This window comes from Pogoniulus pusillus, chromosome 2, assembly GCF_015220805.1.
Source record: "Pogoniulus pusillus isolate bPogPus1 chromosome 2, bPogPus1.pri, whole genome shotgun sequence".
NCBI classification, from domain to species: Eukaryota; Metazoa; Chordata; class Aves; order Piciformes; family Lybiidae; genus Pogoniulus; species Pogoniulus pusillus.
In genome coordinates, this window is record NC_087265.1 from 25,376,567 (window position 1) to 25,390,610 (window position 14,044).

Genomic DNA, 14,044 nt, shown 5'->3' on the forward strand with positions numbered 1-14,044 from the left:
ATGATTAAATGACGCATCTTAATTTGTTCTTTCCCTCCTCTCCCCACATCCATCAAATTGCCTCTTGACTTTGCAGCTGCTTTGCAGAAAGAGTAAATAGGGGAAGGAAGTCCAACCTTCACTTGGCTGACAGCTGTAGTGTTTGCCAAAGGCCTTATCTTTGGGAATGTCTGGATAAAGATACTTCAGAGGGTTTTCAGGAACGTTGTCTGCCATAATAACCTTGTAGTCACGCAGTATGTCAGCGAACGGCAATGCAGACAAGCGTCCTTTGTTGTAGGGCTCCACTGAGTGAAATGTTACATCTCCTGTAGAACACAGAGGCACCATAAGCACTGATAGCTGCTAGGTGACCACCTGCACTAGGAACGAATGACAATGTAGTGTCCCGGGTTAGGGTGGATCCCTCTTCCAGTAGAATAAATCCACCACAACACAATTTATTTTTTTTTGAAAGTCAGGGAAAGATGAAATTGTACTTCTTATAGTTTAACAGTATAAAGAGAAAATAAACAACTAGAGAGAAAAAATATAATAACCTTAAAGAAGATGGGGAAGGGGTCAAGCGGTGGTGAAGCAGCAAAAGAAGCAGCAGCCAAAACAACAGCAGGGGAAGATAGCAGGCAGGCATAGCTCAAGCAGCAGAAGCCAGCAAGGGGGAAAGAACAAGCTGTGCTTCTAGACATAAAGCTCTTGATGCTCCAATGAAATTGTATTAACTTATCTATTGTTGCCATTATATGGCCTATCTCTGTAATGTTCACCTCTCCCCTGTGTCTGAGCTAGAAAATCAGCTCAAACTGGCACATGTAGAGAGGTAGGTGCTGGTCTCTTCTCACAGGTAATTAATGGTAGAAGGGGAGAGAAGCTGCACCAGGGTAGGTTTAGGCTGGAGATTAGGAAAAAAATTTCACTGCAGTAGTCAAGCATTGGACCATGCTGCCCATGGAAGAGTCACTATCTCTGGATGTGTTTAAAGGTCGTTTAGATGTGCTGCTTAGCAATATGGTTTAGTGGTGAACTTCACAGAGTAGGTAAATGGTTGGACCTGATGATCTCAAGGGTGTTTTCCAACCTGAATAATTCTATGAAATCTAAAGCCTGCACTAAGCAAGTGCACTTCCTAATAAAGAGTTAATACAAAGAACTGGGAGGCAGACTTTCAGAGTTTTGGTTTGTGCTTCAGTAAACATGATACTTGTATCTTGGCCAAAACCATACTAAGACATGACACACAAGACTTTTGCTTTCATACCAAGTAAACCATGGCTCCTGTGTTACAGCTGTATTGCAGAGTTGAGGTTTTGTGTTTTTTTAATTACACTTACCATTTTCTAACTGATCCACCCAAGTAAAGGTAATTCCACCCAGGTTGCTTTCACTAAACCTTAACAGGAACGTTCCTGGTGTCTTGTCTTTGAGCAAAATCCGCTCCTTCTCTTTGCTTACAAATCCCATCACGTACCTGAAGTGTAACAGAGAATCATGTCTTTACTTTTTTTTTTTGGAGAGGGGCTGTGACAGTTCGGGTGTTACCCACCCCCCCATTCTTATGAAACCACCCAGACTCAGCTGGCTGGAAACTAAGGAACAAAACTTTATATTTACAGCTTAGCACAATATACAAGCAGATATTTACAATGTATACAGCTACATACATAAATAGACAAGTTAAAAGTGATACAGAAACACAACAGCCCTCCCAGAAACCACAGTCTCCAGGAGGGGCTCCCAACTACCCTTCCACCTTCTTTCCACCCCTCCACCTTATCCCAGACTTTGCCTTACACGCAAGGTGAGTTTGGTGGATCGGCCAGGTGGGTTAGAAAGCAGAGGATTAGTTACACAGAAAGGTTAGAGAGAAAAGTACAGGCACCAGCTGCAGCAGAGAGACACTGCATTATCTATGTTTATGTTCTTGTTTTTTTACATCTCAGCAAGCCTGTTAGTGAAGTAGACACCACCATTGTTTCCTTTTCACAGCCTATGATCTAATTCTTCTCAACAAAATATTCCAGCTAGCCTCAAACTAGCACAGGGAGGTAAACAGAGACTTCAGTCTGTGCAGTGTATCTGGAGGTGTTTTAAGACTGGTTATAAAATATTCATAAGGTGTTGAAGCTATGGCAAAAGTTTCACATGACAAACAGCATTGATCTCCAAGGACTATGAAGCGTGATGAATTTTTTCATAGTACTCTGTATGTACACTCATAGAACTGCTAGATAAATCTAAACCTGCATTTCTAAGAGATTCAGTGGTGTTTCCCTTTGGCCGAAGTTCCCAGAAGTTATAAATGGGAAGAGAGAGACAGAAGCATTAAACTCTTTGCAAATTACCCCTTGCATAGACAAGAAATTAGACAAAAGGCAAAACAGTGAGAGTTTCCTTGTTTCTCACCCATCAATCCAAAGAGGAAGAATGTGTTTCTTGATTAAGTCCAAGATGGCTTCAAGCCAGACCCAAAAGGTAAAAGATTTTCCAGGCAAATGTTCCTGGAACAGAATGGTTGAAAATGGTTAAAGTAGTTTTAAAGAAGAAAAATATTTATTAAAACCAATAACAATGACAATACAGAAACATAAAATCATAAAATGGCTCAGGTTGGAAGTGACCTCAGAGATATCTACTCCAACCTTCCTGCCATAGGCAGGGATACCTCTTGGCCAGACTTGGTTGCCCAAGGCCTCATGCAACCTGGCCTTGAACATTGCTAGGGAGGGGACATCTACAACATATGGGCAATACATTCCAGAGTCTCACCCACCTCATACTGAAGAACTTCTTCCTAAGATCCAGACTAAACTTACACTCCTTCAGCTTAAAACCATTCCCCTTTATACTATCACTAGACACCCTTACGAAAAACCCCTCTCCGGCTTTCTTGCAGGTTCCCTTCAGTTATTGGAGACCACTGTTACCCAACATCCACATGATATGGTTACCTTGGTTTCTCAAGAACAATCTATTTTTTTCAAGCAAGACTGACAACACAGAACTGTTTTGAGGAATGCCTCTCAGTCTGACATAAAACTATTTGCTTTTAAGAAATGTTTTGGAAACCTCATTTTTGCAAGCTCCAACCCTGGAATTGTTGAAAGCCAGATTGGATGTAGCCTTAAGCAATCTGGTCTAGTAGCAAGTGTCCCTGTGGCTTGGAACTAGATGATATTTAAGGTCCCTTCTAACCCAAATCAGTCTGTGATTTTTGAAGGAAAAAAGGTCACATTTGTTGTTTCCACTTGTTTATGAAGTTACATTTCGAGAGAAAAGATGATGAGAAGGAACTTCCGTCAGGTTTAGACTGGATGTTAGGAACAAGTTCTTTACTATGAGTGTGGTAGAACACTGCAACAGGTTGCCCAAGGGAAGTAGTTGAGTCCCCATCCCTGGATATTCAAAGTCAGGCTTGACAAGGCTCTGGGCAGCCTAATCTAGGGGAGGATGTCCCTGCTGACTGCAAGGGGCTTGGACTGGATGACCTTTGGAGATCCTTTCCAACCCAACCCACTTGATAATTCTATGATTTACAGAAATATTTAGGGCACACTATAATGACAGTTCCTATATCTGTAGCAGTGTAACTAAGCAGATCTCCTAGCTCAAACTTTAAACTTCTGGAAATACCTTCCTAGCTACATATTTATACTAAGTATGATTCTGCTGGGTTACAAGTCCTACATATGGCACTTGGGACTCTTATCAGTAACATCAAAGAAAACAAGTTAGACACAGATGTGACCTGAGGAGAAAGAAGAGGAAGAAGAATCTAGTTTTACTTTTGCAACTGTACCTTGCAGAACTTTGCCCAGGATAGCTGATAATCATTGTAACTGACTTGTTGTCCTGAGAGAACAAAACAAAACAAAACAAAACAAAACAAAACAAAACAAAACAAACAAAACCCACCATATCAGTCTTTTTTTTTTCCTTAAGTTTTGAAAGAGATATTGCTTGATATCTGTACAGTTGGAGTGAGGAGGTTTAGGGGAAAAGTAGATCCAGACTTGGAGAGAGATTGAGCAGGATATGCTAAGGGGTTTGTTGTTAAGGTTGCAGATCAATTTTTCTCTCTTTTTTGAAGCAGTAGTTCAGGGAATATTTGCCTAAAGTACCCTGGGGCTTTTTCTGCAACATTCTGTGCTCAGTTTAAGTTTTTAGCTCAAGTGCCACTTCTCTTGGACTTAAGTCCATCTTAAGCTTCCATATTTTAAGACAATTTACTTTTTCTTTCCAGCTCTTAGTAATTTACAGTGGCACCTCTCAATTCCACTACCTTCGCTAAGCAAGACATCTCAAAAAAAAAACCATCAGAAAAGTGAGTTACCCAGGACAACCGGTCTTCACTTCCCAGCTTTGAAAGCAACCAGAAATTCTCCCCAGCCTTTGACTTCTGTTCTTGCCCCATAGCAGAGGTATCATTACACACTCAGCTTGGAGATTTTTACAGCTCAGATTATATTTTAGAACTGTTTATTCTCCAGAAACAAACAAAACTTTCTTTTCTTCTGCCAGCTTTCTCTTCAGTCCCTCTGTGCTAGTTTGAGACAAACTGGAATATTTTAGAGTGAGAGCAATTAGACTATAGGCTATGAAAAGAAAACAGTGGTGATGTCTACATCACTCACAGGCTTGCTGAGATGTATAAAAACAAGAACACAAACACAGATAAGACACAGTGTCTCTGTCTGTCAGAGTGTGTGTCTCTGTCTCCCTGGGCTGCTTCTGTGTAATTAATCCTTCTGCTTTCTAACCCCCCTTACTGACCCCTCGCAGCTCACCTTGCACATAAGGCAAGCTCTAGGATAAGGTAGAGGGGTGGAAAGAAGGTGGAAGGGTGGTTGGAAGTTCCTCCTGGGGACTCTGGTTTCCGGAAGGGGTGTTGTGTTTCTGTGTTACATTTAACCTGTATATTTCTGTATACAGCTGTATATATTTGTGATATATTGTAAATATCTGCTTGTATATTGTGCTAAGCTGTGAATATAAAGCTTTATTCCTTAACTTCCAGCTGGCTGAGTCTAGTCTGGGTGATCTCATAAGAACAGGGGGGTGGGAAACTGCCAGACTGTCACACCCTCCCTTATGTGGGGCGGTCAGTTGCAAGCATTCAATATTTCAAATTCTGCTGAAGTTACAGGACCTCTCTGCTGTCAGCAGCGATTCACGGGTCTCAGAACAAAACAATCCATGATGGATACTTAAAATGAAACAAAACCCCAAACCAAACCCCATAAGCAAGCAAAAAAGACTTCCTTTTGTCTCCAGATGCATGAGATAACTTCTTGCTAAACAAACAAAATAATATCATAGCTTGATGTGACTCTGATATTCTCTTTCTTCAGTTTAGCAGCCTGGAAGGTCAGAAGTTGAATCACTTTGTGGTTAGAAAAAGCTGAGGCGTGCATTTCTTTAAAGTAAAAAACATCACTGTGGCAATTTTGAAGTCAGCTTTGCAAGTGCAGGTCACACTTAGTCATTACCTGTAACTAACAGATATAAGAGCCTAAAATAAACAAACAAATATCTGTATATTTCCACATACTTACCCATGAGTTTCTCTGCCAGCATGTTGAGCTGCTCAGAATTGAGTCCACGGCCAACATAGGAAGAAAATTGCCAGCTCAGTACCTCCAAGAGCTGACTTAAAGGGGCAGCAGGGGGATTGTTGAAGAAAGACAAATTCTGCAAGAGAATTAGGGCTTTGATTAGAGAGTCAGCATCCATGAAAGGCTGCCGGCTGTAAAAGGCCACCTGAGCAGAATCCAAGGAGCACTTCAGTATATCACAGACCCACCTACACACTTACTCTGACAGTTCTGAATTGTACTGGCAGAATTGGTTTATGCCATGCACAGTTTTGGTCAGCTGCATCCAAAAAAGACAAATTCAAACTTGTAAAGTTGTGGAGAAGGGCTCTCACCTTTCCTTAATTTAAGAACTATTGCTTCAGCCTACATAAAGGGAGGCTAATTATGCATATAGGTTTATATCTGGGCAAGGAACAAAAGATAAAAGCACACAAGGTGAAGTAGTTAACAGTGTATCGATCACCTGGACAGGCTGGAGAGTTGGGCCATGGAGAACCCCATGAAGTTCAGGAAGGGTAAATGTAGAGTCATGCACCTGGGAAAGAATAATCCCCTGCACTAGTACAGCTTAGGGGTTGATCTCCTAGAAAGCAGCTCTGCAGAGAAGGACCTGGCAGTGTTGGTGGCCAAAAAAGTTCACTGTAAGAGAGCCCTGTGCTCTTGTGGCCAAAAAAGCCAATGGGTTCCTACACTGCATTCAGAAGAACATGGCCAGCAGGTCAAGAGAGGTTCTCCTCCTGCTCTGTTTTGCCCTAGTGAGACCACAGCTGGAGTATTGTGTCCAGTTCTGGGCTCCCCAATTCGAGAAAGACAGGAAACTACTGGAGTCAACAGTCCAACAGAGGCTACAAAGGTGCTAAGAGAACCAGAACATCTATGACAATGACAGGATGAGAGTCCTGGGGCTGTTCAGTTTGGAAATCACAGAATCACAGAAACATCCAGGTTGGCAAAGCCCCTCAGGATCATCAAGTCCAACCTATACAAGATTCACCTTAAACCATATCCCTAAGCACCACGCCCAAACAACTCTTAAACGCATCCAGAGTGGTGACTCAGCCACCTCCCTGGCAGCTCCTTCTAGTCTCTGACCACTCTCTCCACGAGAAACTTTTTCCTAATGTCCCAATCTAAACCCTACCCAGTCTCTGCTTGAGGCCATGCTCCTTGTTCTGTCTCCAACTACCTGCGAGAAGAGACCAGCACCAGCCTCTCCACAATGTCCCTTCAGGTAGTTGTAGACAGCAATGAGGTCTCCCCTCAGCCTCCTCTGTTCACACTAACCAGCCCTAGCTCCCTGTGGTGGAGGGCCACATAGGCCCAAATGGCCGTGTTTACAAATCTATTCTTGCCTGGACATGTTGTCCCCCCCGAAAGGTGGTGTCCTGCCCAAACCTGGGAAAACAAATTAAGGGGGACAAAGGCGCACAATAAGCCTGGTGCCTTCAAGTCTGGCCTGTCTGCTTGCAAGGTTGAAGTAAACATGTTAAGGTAAGCTCATGCGCCAGGGTGGGGATCCACCTGAGTCCCCTCCATATTTGGGGGTACCAGGAGCGCTGGATTTCACCTTATTTAGCCCATGTTTTTGGCCTGCTGCCAGACTCTATTGGACAGAATTGTGGCCAAGGACCATCAATCTCGGGCGCATATCTCATAAAAAGGGGCAATTCAGTGTTCCTGCCACTCTCCTCCACCCGCCGCTCCTAGCCGCTTTGCCGTTTTGGGGACCATTGCTGCTGCATTCCAGCCCACGGTACTTCGCACCAGCCCAGGAAAATCGGCCAAGGCGCTCCCAGCCAGCTGCCGCTCCAGCCCATCGTTCCCAGCTCAATCGCTGCCTCTCCAGCCCGTCGTTCCCAGCTCAATCGTGCCCGTGGAGTCTCTCAGACAGCGCACCCCAATAATACCCTGAACTGAACTATTCAGATCCACGAGGGTCAATAAGTGGCTTTTGCCGCACATATTTGGGATCACCGAGACTATGACTCCAGCCAGTGAGTAACTGAGCAACCTTGATTTAAGCAGCATAGACTTTCAGATTTTACCCATGGCCGTTCATGCCACAAGACTCTCTCTATCCAAACCTTTCCAAACCTCTACTGAATTCCTAACTCCTGCTGTAAATAGACATTCTGTAAGGTAATTTCACAACCGCATACAAAGAACTTGTGTAGGTTAGCTGTAGTAGTTTTGAAGTTTTTGGGGGATGGGAGGGGAATTCCTTGTGTATATAATAATAATTATTTAAAACCCTTTTAAATTCGGCCTCATATTTAATCCCCCCAAAACCCTAACAATACCCCTTCACAACACTCCCTCAGTCACTCCTCATAAAATTTATTCTCCAGGCCCTTCCCCAGCTTTCTTGCCCTCCCTGGACCCCGCTCCAGCACCTCCACATCTCTCTTGTAATGCAGTGCCAAAAACTGAGCACAATACTCAAGGTGTGGCCTCACCAGAGCTGAGTCCAAGGGGACAATCACCTCCCTAGTCCTGCTGGACACCGCATTTTTAATCCAAGCCAGGATGCCATTGGCCTTCCTTGGCTGCCTGGGCACCACTGCTGGCTCATATTCAGCTACCTGTCCAGTACAGCCCCCAGAATCCCTTTCTGCCAGGCAGCATTCCAGCCACACTGCCCCAAGACTGTAGCATTGCTTGGGGTTGTCGTGGCCAAGTGCAGGACCTGAGCATTTGGCCTTGTTGAACTCAGTCCATAATGTTGCCCATTGATCCAGCCTATCCAAGTCCCTCTGTAGAAACCTCTCCTACCTTAATTCAAATCAACACTGCCACCTAACTGGTGTCATCTGCAAACTAGCTAATGACACTCTCTATGCATGAATCAAGGTCATTACTAAAGATGTTAAAAAGAAGTGGTCCCAACACAGATCCTGAGGATCACACTAGTGCCCAGCTGCCAACTGGATTCAACTTCACTGCCACCACTCTCTGGGCCCTCTTGTCCAGCAGTGCTTTATCAGGAGACAGTTTGCTCAGCCAAGCCAGAGCAGCCAATTTGGTCACAAGAATTTTGTGGGGCACAGTATCAAAGGCTTTTTGAAAGTCTAGGAATACAACATCAACAGCCTTCCTCTCAACCAGTAGCCAGGTGATCTTGTCATACATGGAGATCAGGTTGGTCAGCAGGACCTGTCCTCATAATCCATGATCATGGATTCATGATCCATGGATCATTACGATGACTTGGCTTGATCCCCTGGTTGTTGTCTATATGACATATGATGGCATTTGAGATGAGCTGCTCCCTGACCTTCCCTGGTAACAAGGTCAGACTGACAGGTCTATAGTTTCCCAGATCTTCCTTTCTGCCCTTCTTGTAGATAGTGTTACATTTGCTACTCTCCAGTCCATTGGCACTTCCCCAGTTAGCCAGGACTTCTGGTAAATAATGGGAAGTGGCTTGGAGAGCATGTCTGCCAAAATGAACCAGTCTGAGAGGAGACTGTTTCAACTCCCTCTAAGGTTGCTATATTCTGTAATCGTTTATTTGGCTTTTCTTTTGTCTATACTGTCTAGTGGGAGGTATCCCTGCCTATGGCAGGGAGTTGAAACTAGATGATCTTTGAGGTCCCTTCCAACCTAAACCATTATATGATTCTATGATACTGTTTATTCAGTCTAATTGTAAAAATGCAGCTTCATTTTCTGACTTTCCAAATCCTGACTTGTGCTGAATTTGCTCTCTGGGGCAGATTTACAATAAGTTTTAGGGGAGGGATCCACTCCTACCGTAACAGACTGAATGGTCCCCAGCGGTCTCTTTTCAACTCCACTGTGCTGGGATGTGTATGTGAAGAAAGTAAGGCCTGTTTAAGAGGGGAAACACAGCCTTTTTCTAAAAAAAATATAGTCAGAAATGTAAGAATGCAGAAAGTGACTACTTGCCTACTGAGACCTACCTGAGGGTCATTGGTTGACAGGTTGTACCAAATAATAGAAGCCCACGCGTTAGGAAGTTGGCTGACATTGGAAATCATCACCACAGCAAAGAGCTGGTCTGATGGAAAGAATGAGTGTGGTATGTAAATTGCTGCTGAAAGTCTTAGTGCCTTGTTATGCTTGAGTGTTTTAGTACCTTTTCCTTCCCAAAACACTTGATTCTGTCCAGAAGTTCTGAAAAATCTTGCATCTGCTCATAGCTACTGCTGAAGATAGCCCCTAGGATAGATGATGGACTCATGGTCTGGCCAACATGGTAGTGCTTCTACAAGCTGCTGGCAACCCAACTTTTTATTCTTGCCCCAGAAATCTGTCTAGAATACTCACTTCCAAATTTATGGTCAGCCCATACAGGCACACTTGTGTTTCGAAGCTGATGGAGTGCAGTTCCTCAGTCACCATGTGAGGGCCCTGAGGAGGAAGGAGGTTACAGCAGTGAATACCTGGTGACATTTAACACTGAGTGACTGCTGAGACTCAACAACTTTGAAAGAACACATAGGAAATACCTAAGCAGAACAGGAAAAGAAGGAAATTGTTAAACTGTGTCATCACATTAGTCCAGAAGTCACAGGAACAAGGGACAGTGGCCACAGACTGGAACACAGGAAGTTCCACTCAAACATAAGAGAAAACTCTGTTCCTGTGAGGATGCTGGAGCCTGGAGCAGGCTGCCAGAGAGGCTGTGGAGTCTCCTCCTCTGGAGAGATTCCAAACTTGCCTAGACATTGTGATCCTGGGAAACCAGCTGTGAGTGACCCTGCTTTAGTGTCCTGGAGTCCTGCATACCCCTAAATTCCTCTCCCTCTGTGGCTTGAATGGAGAGGAAAAGCCGCCTGTTTCCCCACCCCGCCTCGCCCTGCCAGCGTGTTAAGGGGGAGAGCAAGGGGGCCCTTTCCAGCACGAGGATGCCCCGTGCAGTGCCCGCGCTGGAATTGGGCTGTAATTGGCTGTGCTCTTCGTACCTAGGAAGTGGTAACTCTGCTCTTTGTCTACGGAGGGTAGTAAATATTGGGGGACTTCCCACCTTTGGGTTCCCTGCCTTGGAGTTCGTTCCTGCCTGAGCGTTCATGCCTGCCTGAGACTCCTCTCCCCCCCTCCCCCCACCCCCGACCTCGCCTGGCTGGATACAGAAAGAGCCCAACGCTCCAAAGGACTGCTACAGCCATTAACGTCCTTTGTGGCAGACCTAAACGACCCTTAATGACTCTTCTATGGCATCAGAAGAGAGCGAGAGCACAGGCTGAGGGACCAGCCTGATTGTGAGTTATTTTGACTCAGCTTTATTATTAAGTGGGAAACGCTATTCATTAATAGCTAAAGCCTTTTCCAACTTCTGACTTCCAAAATAGTCAGATTATCGATGGCATCCTGTAGATCTTCTCAACAAAACTGAATCTGGTAATTAAAACTAAATTAATTTCTGTATATAGTTCTGGGGGCAGGTTTTCAGGAAAATAAAATAACTTAGTTTTGTATAAAATTCCTGACTCGGCCACATTAATTCCCTGCCTCCACAACATTTAGAAGGGAAGTTAGACCAGGTGATCCCCAGACACCCTTTCCCAACCCTCACCATGTTGGGATTTCTGTGATATTTAAAGCAATTCTTGGTGTTTCAGACATGAATTTCCACACACAAAGATTGTTTTGTGTGTGTGTGAGTGTGATTAAAGGCTATTTCCAGCTTTTCACTTCCTAGATTTCCTTACTGCTTGACAATTGTAGGTGAAACAAGAGATGTCTGGGCTCTGAGCAACCTCCTCTAGTTGAAGGTGTCCTTCTCACTGTGGGGTGGGTTGGACCTAGATCTTTAAAGGTCCCTTCCAACCTGAAGCATTTCTGTAAATGAGCACCAAACTTCTGATTGCTGCTTCCATACAAAGACAGAAGGTAGGGGCTTTAGCAATCCTCAGCAGAAGACTGCAAACTCCTCTGCTAAGAACCAAGAACTTGCAATACCTTTTGACCTTATGTGCCAGGTGGTTTGCGCACACCCTGAAACCTGGGTATTGCAAAGCAGCTGCTGGTTTGGTGGGGCTAACATGTCCTAGTCCCAGTGCCACACGAGAGGGAACCTACGACCAGATTCAGATCAGTATCGGTACACAACCCACACTTTTTGGGCCTGGCTAAGGCAAGCAAACCTCTTTTGATGCAAATATAGTTATACTCTTACTTCTGCTGTAAAGTCAGTCGACAGAATAGATATTTAATGAACCATTCTATAGGGAAGAACTGGTTCAACAGAAAGCTTATTTTAATCAAAATCAAGTGACCAAAAGGTGGCCCCAAAGAGAATTCATATTACTGCCTCCTACCTTCTACTATAACTCCTTAAATACAGAAATGTAAGGCATGCAATTAAAATTTCTATGTGTACCTTCTGAGAGGTTCTCATTGGACAACAAGTGGAGTTTCTCAGGGTCTGTCCTGAGGTCCAGTGCTGTTTAACATATTATCAGCAACATGGGACAGTAGCATGGAGTGCACCCTCATCAAGTTTCCTCATGACACCAAGCTGTGTAGTGTGAGGACTCCCTTGAGGGAAGGGATTCATCCAGAAGGGTGTTGATAGGCTTAAGAAATGGGCCAGTGTCAACTGTACAAGGTTCAACAAGCCAAAGTGCAAGGTTCTGCAAGGTTGGGCCAATCCCAGGCACAAATCCAGACCTGGGTGCAAAGTGAGTTGAGGAGTAGCCATGAAGAAAGAGACTTGGGGGTGTTAATTGATGGGAAGCTCACTGAGAGCCAGCAGTGCCCTCACGCAGCCCAGAAGGCAAACTGTGTGGGCCGCATCAGAGGGTGTGGCCAGCAGGGCAAGAGAGGGGATTCTGCCCCTTTACTCTGCTCTGGTGAGACCACACCTCAAATACTGCATCCATTTCTGTTGTCCCCCATCCTAAGAAGGACATGGAGTTGCTGAGAGGAGAGTCCAAAGGAGAACCATAAAGTGATCCAAGGGCTGGGGCACCTCTGCTATGAGAATAGGCTAAGGGAGCTGGATTGTTCATCTTGGAGAAGAGAAGACTCTGGAGCACTTTACAATTGCCTTCCCATACCTGAAGGAAACCTGCAGGAAAGCTGGAAGAGGACCTTTCACAAGGGTATCTAGCGACAGAACGAGGGGGATGGTTTTAAGCTGAAGGAGAGTAGGTTTACAACTGCATCTTACAAAGAACAGGACAATGCTGGTGAGTCTGGAATGGGCTGCCCAGAGAGACTGTGGATCTCCCTGGAGGTGTTTAAGGCCAAATGAATAAGGCCTTGGGCAATCAAATCTAGTTGAGAAGTGTCCTGCCTGTGGCCACTGTATTGAATAAGATGATCTCTGAGGTGCCTTTCCTACCTGAGCCACTCTGTGAGTCTACTTATCATATATTTGGTTCCTATATTTATTATCAGGCTAAAATATTTCAAAATTGAACAACATGTGCTTGGTCTTTGATTTAATAAAACAACCTGTGAGAGTAATAATTAAAAAAAAAAGATGTAAAATAAACACACAAACCTCATTTCCTTTGCTTCCAGCACTCGACTTCATTCTTTGGGTTGCTGTATAAAACAAAACAGTATTTATGTGCCAAAGCAAGTGCATAGGAAGAACCACATTTGTAACCACAATGTTCTGAGTATAACCAGGTCTTATTTACAATATATACAAAACATGTTGTAACAAAGGCTCTGACTATGCCTTGCAAAGTCTGTTTGGCCTTCTGCTACTTTAAAGAACCTTCTAAGAAACTAAGTGAATGTAACCAAGTGTTAATTAAGGTGCTTGCAAAGTATACAATACTACTAAAGACCATCAATCTCCACCTCCTTTTGCAAAATTACACTGGTGGTAGTGTGATGGGAGATGGCATCTGCAGTTAAGCCCCCCAAACCAGCACTGCTGAGGCAGTCTAGTCAGAAAGCACAACTCACTGGGCTATGAGAGCAGTTCTAGAAGCAGTACTATAGTCTCTCAAAAGGACAGTTATCTCAGGCATTAATTTCAACCAGATCTAAAGCATCCAAATCTCTGTATTTCCCCCTTACAATGGTGGTATGGTTTGAGTTTGGTTTGGTTTTTTTAAAACAAAGATCAGTTACTGAGAAGCTGTGTAACTCACTGTGATTAGTCTTTGTCTTTTCTGGCATTAATTAGGATTTGCTTTGTCATTTCTGTGTAAATAGATCATCTTACAGAATGGACTAAGTATTGAATGGGATGAAGAGGTGCTAGGACCAAACTTTCTGAACAAGGGCAAAGAAAACAAGTGCAGACTCAGGAACACAGTTTCCCTTGCATAATTTTCAAAGATGTACCAGAGGTACAAGAGTCAAAAAGGTTCAGTGGAAAAAAAAGGTATCAGAGGAGGAAAAAGCAAACTTACCAAATGTCGAAATTCTACTGAGAGGCTTCCATAGCAGATTCATCATGTTCATTGCCTTCACATGTGTTCCACACAGAAGGAACCTACGGTTACTGCAGAGGACATTGCACT

The 14,044-nt window shown here is 44.1% G+C and overlaps 1 protein-coding gene across 1 annotated transcript in view; it reads right to left on the reverse strand.

Annotated features, from left to right (window-relative positions):
• Positions 1 to 14,044, reverse strand: part of LOC135187771 (signal transducer and activator of transcription 4-like) — a 61,516-nt gene that overhangs the window by 4,544 nt on the left and 42,928 nt on the right. Inside the window, 10 exon segments of the mRNA XM_064166788.1 lie at positions 117 to 308; positions 1,329 to 1,465; positions 2,401 to 2,495; positions 3,794 to 3,846; positions 5,550 to 5,685; positions 9,515 to 9,612; positions 9,878 to 9,965; positions 13,066 to 13,109; positions 13,930 to 13,970; positions 13,972 to 14,025. Coding sequence (XP_064022858.1) covers positions 117 to 308; positions 1,329 to 1,465; positions 2,401 to 2,495; positions 3,794 to 3,846; positions 5,550 to 5,685; positions 9,515 to 9,612; positions 9,878 to 9,965; positions 13,066 to 13,109; positions 13,930 to 13,970; positions 13,972 to 14,025 — 938 coding nt within the window.